Source organism: Clupea harengus, chromosome 23 (genome assembly GCF_900700415.2).
Source record: "Clupea harengus chromosome 23, Ch_v2.0.2, whole genome shotgun sequence".
In the NCBI taxonomy this organism is placed as follows: domain Eukaryota; kingdom Metazoa; phylum Chordata; class Actinopteri; order Clupeiformes; family Clupeidae; genus Clupea; species Clupea harengus.
In genome coordinates, this window is record NC_045174.1 from 2435579 (window position 1) to 2458078 (window position 22500).

At 42.7% G+C, this 22500-nt stretch overlaps 1 protein-coding gene across 5 annotated transcripts in view; it reads right to left on the reverse strand.

Moving 5' to 3' along the window:
- Window positions 1-22500, reverse strand: part of pcdh15b (protocadherin-related 15b) — a 220761-nt gene that overhangs the window by 98828 nt on the left and 99433 nt on the right. For all 5 annotated transcript variants that reach the window (XM_031560959.2, XM_031560956.1, XM_031560957.2 and 2 more), the window contains 6 exons: window positions 17448-17654; window positions 15095-15229; window positions 8453-8602; window positions 6998-7191; window positions 2471-2603; window positions 1719-1798 (listed from right to left, as the gene is read on the reverse strand). In XM_031560959.2, the coding sequence (XP_031416819.1) occupies window positions 1719-1798; window positions 2471-2603; window positions 6998-7191; window positions 8453-8602; window positions 15095-15229; window positions 17448-17654 (899 nt within the window). The remainder of the gene's footprint in view (window positions 1-1718; window positions 1799-2470; window positions 2604-6997; window positions 7192-8452; window positions 8603-15094; window positions 15230-17447; window positions 17655-22500) is intronic.

The following is a 22500-nucleotide window of genomic DNA, read 5'->3' on the forward strand; positions in this document are numbered from 1 at the left end:
ACACACACACACACACACACACACACACACACACACACACACACACACACACACATGTACATAGCCACCTCAAACCAGCCCTTCATTATAGACCATTAATGGCAGTAACAAAGGAATATGAGAGATCATTTAACATAACAGCAAGACTCCACACAATGAGAGCGAACAGAACATGTTCTGTGTTTCTGCTCAGAAGTGCTGAGCGCTGGAGGACTGAGATGCTAATGAGCAAGACAGACACAAAGCAGAGGACATTCTACTGATCTCATGCTTCTGTACTCCATGTTTGAAATGCTGTTCCAATCTTGCTCTTTCTAATCTCGCCGTTACTGTTTCAAAGGTCTACTCAGTTCGGTTGGTGCCGTTTTTGATCGGAGCTGTAGGAAGCATGCGTGTTCATTCTGCAGCATTCTAGGGTCTGGGGGGAGAGGTCTGCTGTTCATCGTGGCTAGGTGCTAGGTAGGCAGGACATAGATGTCAAAGGTGTGGGATCTGTACCATAGACATTTAGACTAGAAGGGCTCATGAGAGAAAATGCTTTTTATCCTTTTTCTAACTTAGATACAGTTAAAAATTGAGAGGTAGTAAAACTATCCCATTTGATCGTGTCACACAAATGAACAGTTCTGAATAAACAAGCTCAAAACCCTTCAAAAGGCAAACGCAAAAGGATCACAGTGGATGCTCTGGGCTTGGGCGTTATAACTGAGCTACCTCCATGAAAAACAAGCAGGATCCATCACATTGTGGATGCTTTCGTCCATAGACAAAACCAGGTCCACCAGACTAGTTTTCATGATCAATATAGACAGACAAACAGACACACACACACACACACACACACACACACACACACACACACACACACTCCATCTTTACGCTCAGCAGTTTTCATTTGCCTCCTTATTGAAGGGACAATAGTGGCGGCAGCTGATTAAAATTTTATAGTGTTTTCTCCAACTTGCATCAGATTGGACCGGCTGCTGATCAAAATTTGAATTTTAGGCCAATGATTGAAGTGCCCTTTGTCCCCTCAGGTTTGCCTGCAAGTCTGCTTCTTATTAGAAAGGAAGAGTTAGTAAAAGAGTGTGTGTGTGTGTGTGTTTGTGTGTGTGTGTGTGTGTGTGTGAGTGTGTGTGTGTGTGTGTGTGACAGAGAGAGAGAGACAGATTGAGAGAGAGATAGAGAGACAGTGAGTAAGAGAGAGAGATACGTGGAGAGGGGAGAGAGACAGAGACAGAAAGAAAAGTCAGTGGACCTCCAGTCGAGACCTCATTGCTTGCATCCGCACACATTTGACCCGGCATGATTAAGTGTAGGAAAGCTGCTTAAATATAATAATATTTCCCCCTAAACACATTAGCACCCCAACTATACAGCGCCTGCCAAGACCAACGCAAGGGCCTAACAAGCAAATCAGCTCTGGCTTCTTCCCCCCAAATTATCCAAATTATATGTATTTCCATCAATTTATTTCTTATTAATTATGTATTTCTTCAGGCATGGGGGAGGTTTAAATATATATAAAGAGGATGTGTGTTATTGAGCAGACAGGAATGACGACTTCCCTGGAGGTAATATAAATATGCTGAAAAAATCGAATCTTTCACCTTCCTGAGATGCATTCGTTAACCCACAGCCTGGCCTGTGCCGTCATGAGGAAGAGGCATAAACGTTCACTCAATATGCTATATGGAGGAGATGAAAAACTAGCTTACTGTTGCAGGAGTCCGAAGGTGCCGTCAGGATCTCCACTCTGGATGTTGTAGGTAATGGGATCTTTTTCACGGTCGGTAGCCTGCAAAGACAGACAAGGTTTTTTTTACGGTGATTCCATTACTCACAAAAAAATCTATCAAACTGTGATCGTGGCTAAAAGCCTTTTCTAGTGAAATGAGCTAAGCGGGGTCCAGGCATCGCCCGCAGTCTGGAGCGAAGACATTCCTCAAACTCCTCAAAGTTCACATTTAAGTTGTGAGGGGTGAGAACGCATCAGAGTGGGAAACATTCAGACACAGGATTTTGTGAGGTGGTTGGATGGTTAAACTGTGTGCATGTTTGTGTGTGTCTGTGCTGTACATGTGTGAGCGAGAGTTCTGAGTGTCTGTCCCTCACCTAAGGGTTGATTTGTGTGGATCATGATATATAGTGTGTGCAAGTGCATGTGTGTTTGCACATGTGTGTGTATGTGAGGAAGTATGTAGCATGGCTCCTCTCCTTATGGCTATATCTACATTGCTCTGTATGTTGTGTGTGTGTGTGTGTGTGTGTCTCTGTGTGTGTGTGTGTGTGTGTGTGTGTCTGTGTGTGTCTGTGTGTGTGTGTGTGTGTGTGTGTGTGTGTGTGTGTGTGTGTGTGTGTGTGTGTGTGTGTGTGTGACTGTGTGTGTGTGTGTGTGTGTGTGTGTGTGTGTGTGTGTGTGTGTGTGTGTGTGTGTGTGTGTGTGTGTGTGTGTGTGTTGTCCCCCAACCTGAATGTTGAGCAGTGTGCCTCCAGTCCTCATGGCTTCGCTGACCTCCAGGTTGTAGAGAAGTTGGGGGAAGCGGGGTGGACTCTGGTTGTTGGGCGGCAGCACCTCAATGTACACGGTGGTGATGGAGCTCCTGTAGATCATGAAGATACATTCACATCATGCTTAACCACAAACAAACAAGGCACTCACTTTAGTTATACACAGGAAACGCAACAACGCACCACTGGCTGGTGCCAGCCACATGTTGTACCCAGGATCCATAAAGGCCCTCCATCATAGTTCAACATGCACTGTCTGTAGCACACAACTGCTTAACGGTTTTATTACTTTTATTCCTTGGTTTTATTACTTTTATTCCTTTTATACCTTTTATCATGATTTTAGTAATTCAAGAAGCCTATCGGAACATCAGGTTCTGATACGATATTAATCATTATTTAACTCCATGTATTGCACTTGCTGCTTGCTTTTATTGATTTTATGTAAAGCACTTTGAACTGCAATTCTTGTACGAAATGTGCTATATAAATAAAGTCTTACTTACTTACTTACTTAACACTACTTGAACATAACTGCCCAACCACAGAACCTGAGCAGCAGGATACAACAACCACGCAGCCACGATACCAAACAAACATAGTGTCCTGACAAACATACTGAGTGCCATAAACTATAGTATCAAACAGCATTAGCTGGTGCATGAGATGCGTGCATAATCAAGGCAATCCACAATCACAGACCGAACATGAACCTCAGTAGTTTCAAACATAGCTAATGTTGATCACTAAGAAACACAACAACATGCTCAACTCAACATGGACGTGAAGAGTAATTCATCAGTTAACATGAAGACATATATATTTTTCAATATAAAATATTATTTTGGCTTTATATAACACTGAATTTTATTTTTTATTTTATGGTTTGTTCATGGTGGCATGGGTGCATGACCTAGCAAATAGTTCCGGGAATCTCAAATGAAAGTGCATCTTTGGTGTGACAATAGCCGGCAGGACGCACTTTTAAAAGATTCCGAATCCCCCTTGGATAGCTTGTCTCTTCTGGGGGTGGCATGTTGCCGACCTGGATGTGCTCCAACGTGTTTCTGTAAGAGCCGGCAGCTCGTATGTAATTTCGTTTTCTCTCTCCGTAAAAAAAAATAAAGTTTTGCGATGAACTATCCATATTTAAGTGCCATCTGGTCAGCATAGTTACACACCTTCTGCTTTTTCCATTATCTGACTTTTTTTTTTCCGGGAACAGGTTTTCATTGTTTCCATAAAACCTTTCATGTCCAACAGACCATATGTATTTTTTGTTTTTGTTTTCATCACATGGATGTGTTTTTCTCCCGCAATGAAATTGCAGAGTTGCCCAAACACATTCCCCACAAATGTTGAAAAAAGAAAGAAAAGATGCCTGCTGCTCAAGAGCCTTATTGATTCTGTGGCCACCCATAATTACTGGGGCCGGTGTAGAGGAGAGATTGAATTGAATTGGTCTGGAGAGAAAACCAAAGCCTATTCGTTTTGTCCTTTTTTTTCTCCAAAGAAAGGATAAAATAAAACGACAAGAGACACTCATTTCCTTCTCTCTGAGTGACAGATGGACAAGTCCAGAGTGACACTATTGGCACAGCATTTCAGTGGATATTTCCAGAATAACCGTTGGGGCGGGATTGGGAAGGGGGACGGGGGAGAATCACTCATCCCTTAGGATCGTATTGATTTACAAATAGGGGTGCGGTTGGACGGAGAGGAGTGGATAAGCAACTAGACAGTGTGCCACATATGAAGTCCTGGCTGGAACAGAAAGGGATTGCTCCTAACTGTCCCATAGGCATCCACACTGCTTCATTTTCACTTTAATCCCAAAATAACATCAACACCCTATATCCCACAAAACAAAACATAAACACACACACACACACGCACACACACACACACACACACAAACACAGAAGTCTATGCCCTTAGCCTCATGAGGTATTCAGAGGCTGCAGTTTTCTATAGCTGAAAGGCAGGTTTCAAATCTCCTTCTGCATATGTGTAGCATAACATATTTCCCTGCTGTGTATCTGTTTTACGCTCAGCAGGCACTCATAAAGCCTTTTCACATTGTCCTAATGAACAATTAGGTGGACTGGAGGTTTTTAAAGCATGATAATTATTTCAGCTACATTCCAAACTAAACATACTAATGAACTGAGGGCAAGGTAATTAATGTGTACAGTTTCACAGTTGGCTCCCAATGCTGGTGCTGTCCCAAATGATCTTTCAAATTAAACTAACGCCACAGGGCTAACGACAGTGTTTGCAAACAAATGGAACTGCAAAGGCAAAGGAATAATGTTGTGCCAAGAGAGTCAAACAAAAGGATCCCATATGAACATATGCATGTCTACAAAAGGCACTATTGTTCCTTAACACTGGTATCGCTTCTCAACCTGTCTACTGCGTGGAATGCTGCCGCAGTCTTTCCACCCAATTTACCTGCAGAAACCCTCTGCTTATAGCGGCCCATTCCCAGCACACTATTATGCATACATTCTATTCTGCTTATAATACATACTGTATGCCCGCCTATTTACCCGTAATATAAACAAATGGCTGCAAATTGGCTGCTCTGTTTATCCTTAGAACTTTTTATCCACTATTAATTCAGTGCATTTCATACCTTCTTTTATGTTTCATGGAATCATGTATGGATTATGTACATACGCCGCATGTGTGCTAATCCTCTGAAGAGTGTTTGAATCCATCTGTTTGCTCCTGATTCACGCTTCTCTTCTCTCCTCTCCTCTCCTCTCCTCTCCTCTCCTCTGACCCCTATAGACTGGAGGTGCTCTCCTCTCCTCTCTTCTCCTCTCCTCTCTTCTCCTCTCCTCTCCTCCTCTCCTCTCCTCTTCTCTTCTCTCCTCTCCTCTCCTCTCCTCTTCTCTCCTCTCCTCCCTTCTGCCCCCCCCAAGATCTACATTGGACAGAGGCCGTCCTTTTCTGTCAATCATCTTTGTCGGCACGTTGGAGCAAGCGCTCTATAGCAGCTCAGCAGTTACCCTTGCCGGAAATATGACACAAATCCCTTTACAGCGCTGTAGTGTGTGGCACCCATGTCAAAAGCAACTAAAATCAGGAACAAAGACACAGAGGCGTGTGTTTACCTCTGGACTGCAGGACCATATAGCCTCTGGTCAAAACAGAGCGAGGCAAGGAGAAACTAACAGCAAAGGCCTGGTTAGGATATATAATGGAAGATAACTTGGCCATTGAGGGATACTGAGTTTGATATCATTTTGAACACCACCTGATGAGTCCATAGATGATCATCTCTTAAAAGGACTGGCTCAGTGATTAAGCCTAACTGAGTGTAAAAACATGATTGGCAAAGTGAAAGGTCCTCCAATATCGTGCAGATGGTTTTAGTAGGATGAAGGTCACCTACGGGTCAATACCAGTTTGGTATCTAAGGATCAACAAGCCCTAACAATATAATAGACAGGAGATTGGGAAAAGGTTTACTAGAATGCATGTCTTGGCAGCACAAGTAAATGGAGTATACATTTCCTAAGAAAACAGAAGCAGGTTTGTCTACAGTTAGATCATACTAACTTCTGTTAGAGGTGACATCCATTGGACCACCTCCTAGAAGAGCTCCTCTGTGGTATACTGGATTTCCATCCTAATCTACAGTAGAGCATCTCCAGGTGGTTTTATGGTGTCTAAACCAGATTTCCCATTCTATCTGAACCTAACCTTTCCATCTTGATTAGTCTTTCCTTGCATGGACCCCTGTTTAGCACCCTTATCAGATCCCCATGGGGCATCACAATGTCTTTGCTCACTCACACTAATGTATAGCCGTTTACCTCTCCGCACCTGTGGGCTAGAGTTCCTGCACTATGCTGACATTGTGTGCTGTGGAACCCCTGTATCCACGGATTCGGTAACCACGGTTTCAGTTATCTGTACGGCTCATACGTTTTAAATGCCGCACCACTCTGAATAGCCTTTGTGCACCATTGCACCTAATGCTTAACTCATGTCTTTAAGCACATATAGTATGTCTGTATGTCTGTCCTTGATTCCTCCGTCCTCGTTTCCTTCACGTTTTTTAATCAAAGAGAAGGGCTGGGCCGTGATGAAAGAAAGGAAGAAAGGGAGAAGGTAAACTGTTTAAACTGTGTTAAGGAGATGTTTCATTACTCTATGTCTATGTCAGAATCCCATTCATTTAAGAGCGAGACCATATTCACATTCAACTTTTCTTACAATTTTGTCATATTGTTTTTTTTTGTTGTTAATGTCTTATTGTGTGTAATTTATAAGGTATGTATAGGTATGTATGTGCGTGAAAAGCAACTTATATATTTTGTGTCCGCTACTATCCCCAGTTTCGGCGATGCGCAGATACAGAGGCACTTACTGTACTTTATATTTCAAAGCTCTTTTTTCTCTTTCTTTTTTTTTGTGCCTGACAGCAGCATACAAGTATTCTCCAAATGACTAAACTACAAATCCCACTGACCTCCTCTGGTCCTTGGGGCCGTTGTCCACGGCCTCCACGGTGAGCGCGTAGGTGCGGCCCACGGCCAGACCGATGCCCTGCATGGCTTTGATCACCCCTGTCCGCTTCTCGATCACAAAATGGCCCTGGTCCCCTGCCAGGATGCGGTAGGACACCTGACCATTAGGGCCCTCATCTGCATCCACTGCCATCAGCTGAAAGAAACATCACTTCAGGTTCACAAATAATGGCTGTAAGACATGTAAGAATATATGACAGTTGTTCAAGCCTCTACCTCATGATTTAAGTAATTGATAGCTCTTAATCCCCTGGACTTCTAATAGTAAACTAGTGCTGGTTAGGTTTTAACACCATACCTTGGAGAGGTTAAGACTTAACTTCATGTTTTGTTTAAAATGTCCTCATTACTAAATGTGTCTTAGTCTGGGACTCTGTCTCCACAAAGAGGGTATTTACCAGTACCATTCAGACATTACATAAACTATGAGAGCAAAATGAGATGCAATGAAATATAAATACAAAAATTAATATTTCAATATTCATATTTACACTTCATTTCATATTTAAAAGGAGCATAATATACATTTCTCACAATTGGAGATACACCGATACATGTTTTGACTACGTAATGTCTTCTTGCTCTACTTTAAATAGTGAGGACATTTTTCTTCTTAGACACACTTCGTTCATTCACTCATTGTTACATTCTGTAAATATGGGGTGAGGCCATTTTAGAAATTGTGACCCATTTTTTACCTAAAACACAACAAATACCCCAGGACGAGGGGACGAAAAACTAAAATTGAGAGCACAAAAACAACACATGAAGGCACCACATAAAAAATTGAAAAAGGGCTTAAATGACACAAGTGGAGAAAAAGACAACATTTGAAAACATTCCTAATAAAGCCAAAACTCTTCCTATGACTTGCTAATCACTTTTTTCAGACTTGTTTTCTAGGGCTATTTAAAATGAAGTTAAAGACCCTGGTTAATAAACTTAAATTAGAGTGTGCCTCCCAAGAAAAAACCCTTATTAAATCAAATCATCGGGAGGCCGGGTTCAGAGCGTATCGACCTGGCATTCAACTCGCCCCCCCAACAATCTCCCACCCCCCCGTCCTCAGTGGCTAAGGCCCTGTGGCCCTTTGATTTCCAGCTGTGAAACAGAACCTGACCTTTAGTGTCAATCATTTATGCCAGCATGTTGGAGACCAACTGCCTCTGCAGCCATGGTCTGACTGCAAAAGAGAGTATTATCCACCAATGCCTAAAGCACAGACAAGCAGGCACCGCCAAAAAAAAAAAAAAGGAAAAACTCCACGGAGACAAGCTTCACAGAGACCTTGGCAATTATTTTGGCTAAAAGCCACGTATAAATGAGGCCTTGCTAACGCTATTACTCTAAGTTAGTGGAGTGTTTGGCGCGTCGGAGTGTGTTTTAGTATCCATTACCTGCAGGACAGTCTCCCCCGGTTGCATGTCGGTGAAAATGTTGACGCTGTAGGAGACGTTGGGGAAAGTGGGCGTGTTGTCGTTGGCATCAATCACCGTGATGTTGACGGTCACCGGCGAGCTTTCCTGGACGCCATCCGAGGCGATCATCTGTGGGGGACGAGGAGGAGGAGGAGGAGGAGGAGGAGGATGAGGAAATTTGATAAAGAGATGGGGAAGAGGGAGGAGAAATGACCTATGAGTTCAGCACGGAGAATTCAAAACTATATTTTCTGAACAGTTGATGCATGAAAAAAAGCACTCTGTGCAGTGATCAGAACTTGCTGACGCAGGTGAACCTGGTGCGGGGGAAGTCAAATGGGACTCTGGGTAGCCATACAGGGTTGTCTGCAGGCGCCACAAGTCACAGTCAGCTGAGGGTGGCAGACTTTGCCAGCTCCACGAGTCATGAAGCAAGCTAATGTGGTGTAAGTGATTTGGAAACACGCCAAATGGCCTACTAAAGAGAAAGTTTGTCAAACATATGAGATTAAAGGAAAAGAAAACAATACCTACTCAACAGTATGAGCTCATCTATGCAATAAACCAACAATACCACTTGGGGAGATAGAACAATAAGCCAGCAAACAGACAAAAGGTAAATCAATAACTGAAAAAGATCAGAACACTAAATGAAAAGCAGGCAATGGTTGTGTACTAGAGCATTTACTCTACTCAATAGCCTGACGGCTGCCATGTTTGTCTGCTTAAACTGCGCAACCTTAATCAATGCAACTCAGGCAGAGTACATGCAACTTAGCAGGGGACCCCCCCCCATCATCATCATCATAACATCATAATCATCATCATCTTTCACCCACACACAGAAACACACACCCTGAGCTCCCAGATGCCACAGTGATCTGTGAGAATCACAAGAGAGGAAAAAAGACAAAAAAGAAAGAGGAAGAAGAAGAGAGAAGGTGACAAGCAGCTGTCATTCGTCATCTTCCTCATGCTTCTTGGAGACTTGTGGGATTTAACACACACACACACACACACACACACACACACACACACACACACTTATACACACACACACACACTTACACACACACACTTATATACACACACACACACACACACACACACACATATATACACACACACACACACTTACACACACACACTTATACACACACACACACACACACACATACACACTTATACACACACACACACACTTACACACACACACTTATACACACACACACACACACACACACTTACGCACACACACTTATACACACACACACACACAACCACACACACACACACACACACATTTATACACACACACACACACACACACACACACACACACATTTATACACACACACACACACACATACACATACTTATACACACACACACACACACTTACACACACACACTTATACACACACACACACACACACCCACACACACTTACGCACACACACTTATACACACACACTTATACACACACACACACACACACACACGCACACACTTATACACACACACACACACACACACATAGTGTACACACAAGTGAAGTACAGGCATCCTTCCAGGTTGGCATGGTGTGTCCTCAGAGCAGTAGATCTATTCCTCTGACACAGAGATGATGCCAGCGTGCTCTATGCCCCTTCTTCACACCCCGGGGGCTTTCCTTGGCTACCCTGCCACTGGTACTTCTCTCTCTGGCTAAACGAACAAGTTTGTCTATTTTCTTTTTACCCCATTAATTAATTCCCCCGTCATTCACTGTCGTCACCCTGTACAGCCACACAGATATGTGGAGCTTAAGTTCAGAGAGAGAGAGAGAGAGAGAGGTGCTGTATTGTTTAAAAAATGAAATAAAAGTCCTCCCAACCCCTTTAAAACAATCTTCTGGAAAATAACAGACATCTTGCAGCCCGGCACAGCTGCATGATTTATTCATTTTATTTGTACAATTGTGCTATCATGTGCTCGGCTCCACAGGCCATGTCACTATAAACAAGTGACTAACATCTGCCACTTAATCTCATTCCAGCCTAAGAGAATCCTTTTCTAGGACATTCTAAAAAAAATAAACATTTTACATTCAGACAAATAATAACACAGTTATTCCTCCTATTAGATTAAGAGGCCTACTATATTTCAGGGAGGACTGGAACACGATCATATCATATCATTATGAACACCTGCACTACACGGCTGTTCTGTGAGTGGAAGTGTCTGCGCGAGACAGCGCTGTTTTTTGTGAATCAGCCAGTGTCAAGATCAGTGCCCTGGATACCATGAATACTCAGACAGACTCCCTCCCCTTCCTCCTCCTCCTCCTCCTCGTCTTGCTCATCACACAGGGCTACAGACGCCCACAGCTGCATCAGTATTCACCCAGTCTCAAAGGCCGTCTCGCTTCCACTTCTGCGAGAACTAGACGCCAGACACAACACGCTTTGTTTAGGGAGTTTTTTTGTTATTGTTGTTGTTCTTGATGTTGTTGCTGCTGCTTCTGGTGGTGGTGTTGTTGTTTTCACCCATTTCAGGGGATGTAGAATGAGACCAAACACACATCTATGATAGAGACACACAACATCACAAGATGCTGTTGTCTTAGTGGGTGGCCAACCTGGTTACGAGGAAACTGTGTTGGGATAAGGGAGTAGTGGATGGAAATATATAAGACTCGGTTCCACTTCACAAATGGTTTGTTTTTGTTTGTTTGTGTGTGTGTGTGTGTGTGTATATATGTGTGTGTGTGTGTGTGTGTGTGTGTGTGTGTGTATATATGTGTGTGTGTGTGTGTGTGTGTGTGTGTGTGTATATGTGTGTATATGTGTGTATATGTGTGTATATGTGTGTGTGTGTGTGTGTGTGTGTGTGTGTGTGTGCGCGCATCTGCAAGTGTTCCTGACAATGTACAGGGGCCGGGCCAAGGTAAATGGAAAACTATCACCAAATTCATCTTGGCGGCATTCCAGTTTCCAACTGTGCGGCACCCCTCGCACTACTCAATTTAGGAGCTGACAAGCAAGCACTCCTCGGGCTACGCACTGTGCCAGTTAGAGGCTCCAGCCTCGATGAAACCTCCTCTACTCAGCGGCGGGAAACGCTGCAGAAGGGAGTCAGGCTGCACTACATCAACACACCAGTGAAGAGACTTGGCAGTGTCGCGGACACAGAATAGCAAAAAGCCAGACACTTGCACACAAAAACGTGCATCAACAAACACATGTATACACAAACTCCTACACACAAAAAAATCGCACACACACATTCACACACCACTTATCTACAAACGTATGTGAACAAATAGTCAAAACACTCCTACAAAATAAGCATGCACTGACTGACTGACTGTCAACTATACGGCTTTATCTTCATCTCTCGCATTATGATATCAATATTTGATTTCACAAACATGGATCATGTAAGTAAGGGATAATGTATAGAACGCCGGTCATTATCGGGAAAATAACCCCCGACAGGGCGAACATCACCCCGACGCGAAGCGGAGGGGTGTTGCTTCGCCCTGAAGGGGCTTATTTTCCCGATAATGACCGGCGTTCTACACATTATCCCGCTTATTACACGGCTACTTGCCAAAACGAAAAAATAACTTAACACAGTGTGTCTTTTTATAATATTATTTTAATTACAATTTATTTGTTACCATTCGTGGTGTTAAAAAGCTGAGAAATAGTTCGCCAAAGACGTTGAACTTCAAAGACGTTGAACATTCTTTAGAACACAGCTGCTCAACTGTCAGCTGGCACTCAAGATCAGATCAGCTGACGTCGCTAAGCAACGGAATACACTGAGGTTAATAAATTATCGGACTACTTGCGGAGTGCTACGAAAGACGTGAATCCGAGGCAAAAAGGCCACTTCCCTTGACAGCGGTCAATTATGCATAGCAACGGTCAAATATGGAAAAATAGTTGACCACAGAACGTTGTGAAGCCCCATTCAAGTGAATGGAGCATTCTACAGCATTAAGAAGAGCCGTGTAATAAGAATATCTATTACATGGCTCTCTGACTCAACACGAGTAAGCAGACAGTGTAAAAACTGCTATGACTTAAATACTGCACATCTCTAGCAATAACACTCCACTGTCAGAGGAGAGCACTGCAATTAATTACGCCTAATTTCATTATGGGCTGCTGTCGTCACGGGCGACAGACAGGGATAATAGGGGAGCCCCAGTGTATCACATTATACCGTGAACAGGGTTCGGGAGTAACTAGTTACATTTAACAGAGTTACGGAATTGAATGAGGAAATGAATGTAACTGAAATCCGTTACAGTTACTGAGAAAGAAAATATGTAATTGAATTACACTAACTCATCAAATTATTGGTGATTTCAAAGGGTTTACATCTGAATATATTCGATTAAAAAGCTTTAAAGCTTATATGTAGAATATTACATTCATCTTATTGCTGTGTATCTTCCGCCATCTAGACAGGCTCCATTCATTTGGCAATATGCTTTCAAATTTTGAGCGTTGTTTTTGACAGTGTAACTAGTCATCTGTAACCTATTACATTTCAAAAACAACCTTCCCAACCCTGACCGCGACCGCACCATTCATCTCAAAACTACAATTTTCAATAGATCTCCTCACTCTGATTGCTTTCACTGGTGCCTACAATCAATACAAAAGGTCTTGGCCAGCTACTGATCCCTTACTTATAGCTCTATGTATACATGAAATGTAAACGCAAGGACTTTCGAGCTCGTACACAAACTCAGTGACTAACTTAAGTGAAAATAGGAACAAGACATACCAGGGACAACCACAGACACACACACACACACACACACACACACACACACACACACTAAAACTCTCTAATACTGATATTGACACACACACACACACACACAAACACACACACACACACACACACACACACACACACACTCTGACACATACACTGACACATATCATATTACTGCAAACAGATGGCTCCTGCCAAGAAATAAAACAGGGGGTATAAAACTGGCAGTCTTTTGTATGGGTATTATTCTGCCGACCACAAACACACCATTGTTCCGTCTCAGAGTCTGTTAAGTGTAGGGCCTGCAATGTAATACACTCTATCATTATGATGCACTATACAAAATATCCAGCCGAACGCCGTGTTGTCACAATGCTGCCGTATGCTCACTTCACCCAGAAAGCGACAAAATTGGCACTTGGAGATAGGCAGCGCTGCCGCTGGTGAATAATTTCCTGTTCACCGAGTTTGCAGTAGGACATTTGCTGTGACTTGCTCCTACATGTGGTGCTGGTGTCAAAATCTGTCAGGTGACTTTAGCCTGAGAAGTGTTGTAAAAGGGGTTCTCAAAATAGGATCGCTAAACTAGAAACTAATTAAAGCCCAGATCAATCAATAGGTTAATCACATTAATTGAACCGATCACACCACCAGAGAGGCCACACTGTAAGCAACCTGTGCTATGAAACACTCCGCCATACACACGGTCCTATAATCCTTATCCTTATCCTATAATCAATAGGTTTGAATTAGTTTAACAAATCACTGGACTGTTCATGTCATGGCTACAACACTGTTGCTTCGTGAGGATTGGATTACAGTCAATCATATCCAGCACATGTTACAGTCGAGTAAAATACAGCTAGACAGTAAACAGATGGAAAGAAAGAAAGAAAGAAAGAAAGAACGAAAAAAGAGTAAAAGAGAAGCACTGTGAGAGAGACAGGGGGCTTCTGTTTTGGTGGCAATAACATGGCAGAAATGACTGGAAACAACCCAGGCAGATCGTTTAAACGCAGTTTGACGCAGGTGGTATTGCAGTTTTCAGCTGAGGGTGTGCATTCCTGATGGGTGTATCAGTAACGTTCGGCCAAACCCCTCACAATGCGTTATCTCACAGGCAAACACATATCAGTGTGTGTCGAACCACTCACTGTGCATGAACACTAGACTAATTATTTCTTTCTGTCTGTACCCATATAGCTGTTCTACAACCAATACTTTGAATACTGGCTCTCTCCATCTCTATCTGTTATCAATCTGGAATGTATCATGTATCTTACATGTATAAATGCAGCATGTATGCTAACCATAATACGTGTAGAAATGTCTCTGCTTGCTCTGACTCTCGCTTCTCGTCCTCTACTCCCTTGGCTTCTCCCCCCTCCCCCCATCTTTTTTCTATCCCTCTACCCGGCCAGTTCCAAGCAGATGGGTTCCCCCTAGTGAGCTGGGCTCTGCTCAAGGCTTCCTCCCGTTAGTTGAGGAGTGCTTGGTCTAGTGGTTTCAGGCTCTGGTCTCTGTAAAGCGCTTTGAAAATAATGTAATTGTTGTTTCAAAGAGTCTGGAGACAATCTATTGTGAAATTTGGCCTAATTGAGGATGGTGTGAATGCAGCATTACTACTATTTGATGTTTCTATACCAATCAAAAAGCCTCCTGAAGTTCTCTCCGAAAGAATGCAGAGCATATAAGTAAGCAAAATGGAAGAATTGAAAGAGACAAAGCAACACAGAGAACATGACAGAGATGGAGGGAGAGTGGGAGGGAGATAAAGGGAGAGAGGCAGAGAGATGCATGATGGGTGACAGGCCAGACTGGTGAAAGGTGACAGCGACTCACCTCCAACACGTAGCTCTGCTGCGCTTCGCGGTCGACAGGCTTGAGCAGCGTCAGGTGTCGGGCGATCCCCCGCGGGGTCACGGAGAAGATGCTGTCGTAGCTGCCCAGGGAGATGAGCACCATGGGGTCCCTGGTCTAACACGTCAACAGGAGACAAAAGGACACGTCACTGTCAGCGTGAACAATGACAAAGGGGGGGGGGGGGGGGGGGGGGGGGGAGACGAAACAGAAAAGACAGGGAAGAAGATCCAAACTCGTGTTCAAGTTGCAGCACTTCGCAGAAGAGTTAAGAAAATAAGCAGAAAATAAGCTAGGAACATGCCATGGCACTTGGGTCAAAGCTATCTCTCCATGCTGGATGGGAAATTCTAGGTAAACCCTAAACGCTTCTGAATAGATTTTTTGCATCTACTGTGTGATGTCTGGAAAAGAACATCCTCAGTCACCGCAGAGGTGATTAGACCTGAAACAGTGTCTGGACATTACCGGCAAGACACAGTATGTCAAGGACATAAAGCGACAATTCACCAACGAAATTTAAATTCTGCCAATATCTTTTCCTCATGGCAGCAGTCACCCATAAAAGGGTTTCTAGTCAGCAAAGCACTGAAAAGAGTTATCCAGCAAAATGACAGTGATCAGAAAGAACTAGGCACCATTCAACTCTATAGTAAAGAAAAAGCTCCATTTTCAAGAGTATAAGACTCTCTGCTTTCAAGTCCTTCCGTGTTCCACAGAAAAATAACCTCTAATACGCGGATAGACTAGAATGACAATGAGCAGACACTGACAATATTCAGTTCTGAATGAACCAGTAGATCAATAGCACACTCAAACATTTAAGTCCTGATCTTTTCCCTGGAGGTTATTCAATAGGCAATATACATCAAGTGCATACAATTACACTTGAGCAGAGGAAACCTTCAACTCTAAAAACATCAACTAACCAAAAAGACAGGATGTCATGGTGGTGGATGTTTGGCTTGTCACTAAGGCATAGTTGGACACTGATTTTGTGAAATAATTATCAGAGAACAACCAACAGGTAGGATGTTGGCGTTGGTTCCTCTTTTTGATTTTAGTGTCATCACCGTCTACTGCTTGTCAAACGATGAGTTAAGCAGTGCGTTCTTCTTCGAATAAATTCTCTGGCTGATGCAACAATTAATCCGTGTGCAGGAAGTTAATCCTTAATTGAGAACCAAAGTAAAAGTGAGAGGATTTCACAATTTTCCTGATCACCACATCACCCCGTGTTCTCAAGACATGAAAAACGGCAAAACTTCAAAGCCATGCCCACTAGGCTACAAGCACACACACACAAATCAATAGGCGAAGGCTGGAAACCATGCTTAAGAAACAAAACAAATCGAATAATTGAAAAGAGTCAGCTCAGCAGCATTAAGAACAGTAAGAGAGAGAGAGAAAAAACGAGAGAGAAAAAGATAGAGAAAGAAAGCAAGAAAAACAAACACTTCACTTCAAATTACACACTTTCCTCTGAATACCTACAGGCGTAGCATTAGCAGTGAGCTGACGTCGGGAGAGAAAACATATGGCTGGTTATGGTGGATTATACTCTTAAACACAGACTTGCTCAGAGACTGATTTAGGTGCTGTGCAGCAGCACTTGGCAATCTAGTCAAAGCCGTAACGTAACAATGCAATTTCACAGTAAGATAAAAGAAAAACATAATTAAAACAACAAAATAAAACAAAATGTCTATAATGACAGATAAACTAATCAAACTTTCTCACAGATGCTGCCTGATTGTTCGGGTTATGCTATTACTGCCTTGTCATTTGACTGTGTTCAACATCCACAAGCCTTGATGGCTATGGGAAGTCAGCGCTTCAGTAATGAGGTTTTGTAGTTTGCGCAGGCTGCGACTGTCTGAGAAAATGATTAGTACACATGTTGAATGGCTGTTTCCCTTTGTCTTCACAAACATCAGAGGAATAACATGGTTTTTAAGAAAAAATAACAGAAACCCTCAAGGTTTTTTTTCCGAATGCTGATTAAGATTTCTTCAGACTAGAGCTATATGTTTGCGTACATAATTATTTTTCTACAATCTCACATACTAGAGAAAGTGGCACCTATTAGTCCTATTATGATGTGCCACTACCCAACAAACGACTATTCACACATCAATGCTGGTTCATCCATGCTCTCCAGCCGTCAGAGTTCTATTGCATGAATCTTTCATTATCATCCAATCATTTTTCTCTTTTATGTGATGATGTCACCGCTCTGATGTCTCTTTCCTTTGAGTGCAAACGAAGCTTATGAGAAGAAAAAAAATGGGAAAAGGGGGGAAAATGAGAAAAAAAGAATAAAAGACGTTCCTACCTCCTCGATGTCATTATCGAGGGCGATGATGGCAAGCGGGGCTGTGAGATTGGCGTTGTCGGAGATGGTGGTGCCCACTGGTGCTGATTCGCTGATAAAGCCGTAGTACACGGGCGCCTGGAAGTAGGGCGCCTGATTGTTCTCATCAAGCACCTCAATGTGCAAATTAGCAAAGGCCGGGAGCGGGTGTCCATTGTCCTGTTCAGCCTATGAGAGAGAGAAAGAGAGAGCCAGAGGGAGAGAGAGAGAAAGAGAATTGGGAGTTTAAAGAAGACAAATTAAACATTAGAGAAGGGATCTCACCGGCATCCAGCAGGAACTGCATATGGAGTTGACAGTGTCTAATTTTAATCATCTGGTAACACCAATGACAGATCAGTGTCGTCTTTGCCATTGACTTTGGGTGGACATGTTCCTGAGCAGGCTATTTTCTTCTGAATGTGCCCTGAACTGAAATAGAATGTGCCCTACTTTCAATGCCCATTCCTAATATTTTGTTTAACAGCCAAGTGAAGTACTTTTGAACTGCCTGTGTCAGTATGTGTGCTAGTTTGCCACAAAGGTAAAAGCATAAAACAAGGTGTCTGAAAAAGCTATACAAGAAGCCTCCTTCTATAACTAATTTTTCTATTCTTAAATAAATATCTTAACACTTTATACTAAGCTTTTTTATAACATGAATTATCATTTAATACAGTAGTTATAAATGTATAATAACAACCTGATATTGTGTACTCACATTTACCTGAACTTGTACTATATACTTAATAGTATCATGAGACTGATGTTTAGATAATTAGGCAGCGCATCGTTTAGACACTGAGCTGTGCAATCTTATTGAGGTGTATCTTGAGGTGTGTGTGAGGATGTTGTGTGTCCTAACCCATCATGAGTATGGAGGGGACACCAGGCATCATTGTTGAGCCTTCTGGAGGTGTTGAGGCCCTAATTCAGCGAAACACTGATAAAGGAAGGTTGCCCCTTGACAACACCTGTAAAATGCTGGCATCTTTGTTGCTGTTACTGTTGTTGTTGTTGTTGTTGTTAAGTATAGCTAAGTATCGGTATGATGTTGTAGTGCACCCTGTTGTGTTTTATTACTTGGGCTGGGTTGTTGGGTGGAGTGCTTGAATGTGACAGTGAAAAGTGTGAATGCTGTGGGAAGTAAGTCCCTTCAAAGTCCGCTTCGCGTCGGGCCTAACAACACCCTTGAACAGTACATTATTGACGATACAGTACAGCCTCTCGTACCTTATTGCTTAAATATTGTCCTGTGTATAACTAACGTTACCTGACAGAGATCTTACACAGCTAAGAAAACAGGCCGTGCCTTTGTTGAAATACACATAACACTTGTGGCAAGGTCAAGCTTTGTTTTGTTTTCACACTAAGGTGTGAATGTTATGTGTTATGTGTGTTTTTTTTCTGTTTTGGCAGAGTCTGGTCCTTAACACACATGGTGTGTTGCGAGATGGCACTGGAAAACTGAATCTTTTTCTCTTAGGTACCTGTTTCACTCTGACTGCTGTCAAATGAAAAACCCAAGGGAAGTTCATTACTCATTCACAAAGGCTGCATCCCACAGCCAACACAAATCAATTTCAAGCCTCATGAACAACAGCAAAGAGAAGAACGGCAAACAACCTGACAATCGCTAAAGAAATTATTAATGTGAGGGAAAGTGGTCGCTGCTTTTCAATCTGCTATGAATAACTATCTGCAAAATGAACAGATTGACTTCAACAAAAACTTAGGAGTTTGCTAGGAAACTAGCAAAAATGGGGATCACATTTTTTTTGGATGGTCCCCTACAAACTATCTACAGATGCTCAGGTTATAAAGAAACTATTTGTTGAAACTCTGTTAAGTACAATTTATGGTTAAAGTTAATGTTAGGGGTTGGGTTTGGTTAAGGTTACGTTCAGTGAACAATTAAAAAGACTGAACTTGAATTTCAGCAAACCATTTGTAAAGTCTCTATAAGTGGACTATCCAAATAAAGTGTTAATAGAATAGTTGGTTCTCCATCCATCACCACTGCTGCTCACTAATGTTTTTCACTGTGAGGGACACAATCAATTAGGTGCCCAACCAACTCTTTAAACACAGATGATTACAAATGAATATAAATGCTCTCCATTCTTGGTGAAATTAACAAAATTGAAATGAATTACTTAAATGACGAAGAATTAGAATTAGTACAGGGAAAAGAATACATCATAAAATCTTATTTAAATGATATTTCGGAGATTGGGTGCGACGGCAAACTCAGTTCAGTTGAGTTGCACTTTGGAGGACAGTCCTATTACAGACCAGGTGACAACACTTATAACACCTATAACCTTACTCTGCCTGGTGACATTGGTAATTAGTGTTTGGTCAAATAATTTTGTGAAACCAAAAAGTTGTTTTAAATAAAAAAGCTGTAAAACTGATAGCGATGTAAGCGTTCAAAAATGAATTGTATCAGATATTCATACCCGTTAGAGTATGTACCTTACTAATACCCAATAAAGTACATACCTTACTACAAACAACATATCTGGAACACACTTTCCCCTACCTGGTCTACAATCAGTGCATAATTCACGGCTGAAAGTCCTACAATGAAAAAGCATACCGTCCATGACCTTATATTCAAATCAGCTCTACTCATTTGATACTAAAGAAGAGAGAGTACAGATGGTTGACTGTAGATTCTTCCCTCCCTCATTGGCTGTGACTCAGCACAAGAGCCCTTTGTGTTTCCGACAGCCTGTTCCCCACCTGAGATGGTTCAACCCGAATGAAGTGTAAACATGAGCGACACCATCTATTTCCACCTCGCTCCAACGGCAGATTTGCAGCACCCCATGGATTTCTTTGTTCCTCTTCCCCTTCTTGTCTTTTGGCTTAAATTGATTCCTGACAGGTGTATGGTGGGAAAAAACACGTCTGCTAAGATTAATAACAACCAAGCTGGAAGCGTTAGGCTGTTCATCAAAATCAATTGCATCTGTGCAGAGAATTAATACTGCACAACTGTGCTACTGCACGACCATCTTACCATGTCAAAAGCTGTTAGACAGCTACTCACCACAAGGGAAAAAATAACACGTACTGTTTATGTTTTACAGTCTTACACTCTTTTTGAAAGCTACTTAAAGCACAGCTGGAACTTATATTCTAGTGGCATTAATGTTCTCAAAGAACTGCCCCCCGACCTCAATGATGCTAGACCTTTGCTCAGGCAAAATTGCACATGCTAGTCCACCAAACATCTTGGATGGGCAGCAATTCAAGTGGCGATAACATTCTTGGAGGTCTCGGTAGCCTCAGGAATCTTAAATCACATCAGAAGTGTTCAAGACGGTAATAATTCACCGGATTCTTTCTGGTATTAAAGCTGCTGAACAGCATCTGCACAGTGTAGAAGGTGATTCAGCTTTTTAGGTCAAAAATAAAGGCCCTCCCCCACCCCCTACTCCGAGATCTTAATCCCAATCCTAATGTAGTGAGGGCCCCATTCCTCCCAGCAGCCTGTATCAGAAGTAATTAACTTCCCTGTCTCCGGGGAGTTGTCCCTGCTAAACTGATAGCTCCTGAGGAAAAAAAAATCCTGGTAGGAAGATTAAAGTCAAGCCAGGCATTCAAGTGCAATGAAGGACGAGTAAGACCACTTTTGCAAGTGTTAAGGGGTACTATGGATAGGATTACAGAGCCCTCCCAGTTGAAGACTCCCTTTGTGATTCTGTACCTTTCCTCACTTGGGCATTTGCACATTTCTGCAGACGACAGGATGAGCCAATATCATTCGTATCAGAATGTGTTTTTCTTTATCTCAAATGTGATGTGTGCCTTAGAGTCTTGCATCAGAAAGAGTTGCAGAACATCTCTGCATTACCTGCATTCACACACACAACATCAGGAGATACACGATAGCAACAGATCTACAAAAAGAATCCATGGCATCACCAAATGAAGATGATGAAATCATTTAAATCAAAACCAGCAGCTGAAGCAAGCGCTATGAACTGCACAGTTTGAAACCGAGAGCGAGAGCGAGGGAGAGGGAGAGATACAGGGGTAGCAAGTGAGAGAGTGCAAGAGAGGGAGAAAGAGAGAGAAAGAGAGAGAGAGAGAGAGAGAGAGAGAGGACTGAGATAAACTCCTGTAGAAGCCTGGCTTGTTTCACTACTTTCTGCTCTCTGTCTCTCTCTCACTCACTCTCTCTATCTCTCTCTCTCTCTCTCTCTCTCTCTCTCTCCGAGTCTGCCGTTGCCCTGCCAACAGGTCTGACAACTTGACAAGCCGCTGTCACAATGGGACTGAGCTCACCTTGGCAACGCTGCGCAAGCCTGATAGGAATACAGTGAGAATATAGCGCACGCCACTCTTCCCAAAAGCCTGGCCTCGAGAGCCGTCTCCTCCCACTCCCTCAGATCTCGTCTCAAGGTCCTCTCCGGCACCGGCACCAAAGGGATCTGAGGGCCCTTTGCTTCAGGAGAGTTTGGATTGTTGTCTGGCACTCTCATCTCGCATCTCTTGGGGTGAAGGGGGGGGAGCTGGTACTCGTGGGTAACAGAAATGCATCTGATAAAGAGTTAAGATGATGATAATGCGTTGCTTAATTAAGCCTTACGGTGTTTTCATGACAGATGGGCCTCTTTGGTGGTGGAATTGGTCCCCTTCAAGGGTCAGTGGTACAGTAACGTGCTGCAGGGGCTGTTTAAAACTTTGTCGGTGAATTAAAAAGAAATTAGTGTAATAGCTGAAGTTTGGGGCGGAGGAGCAGCATCAGCGTCTTCAGCATCTAAAAGAGAAGTTTTTCATTCCCTTCTCACAACCTTTGGAGAGCTGTTTCTCAGGGATGCTTAGTACTGTAGAACTGTCATTTGTAAGTCTGGCTAAAGGAGTTACAACCTCAGTCTGCTGTGTGTGTGTGTGTGTGTGTGTGGTTGTGTTTGCACTCACACATGTCTGTGTGTGTGTGTGTGCATTCAGTATTTTACCCGATGTTACTGTTGAACAGTCTCTTTTTGGGTTACAGCAGTGTGCTCTGTGTGTGTATGAG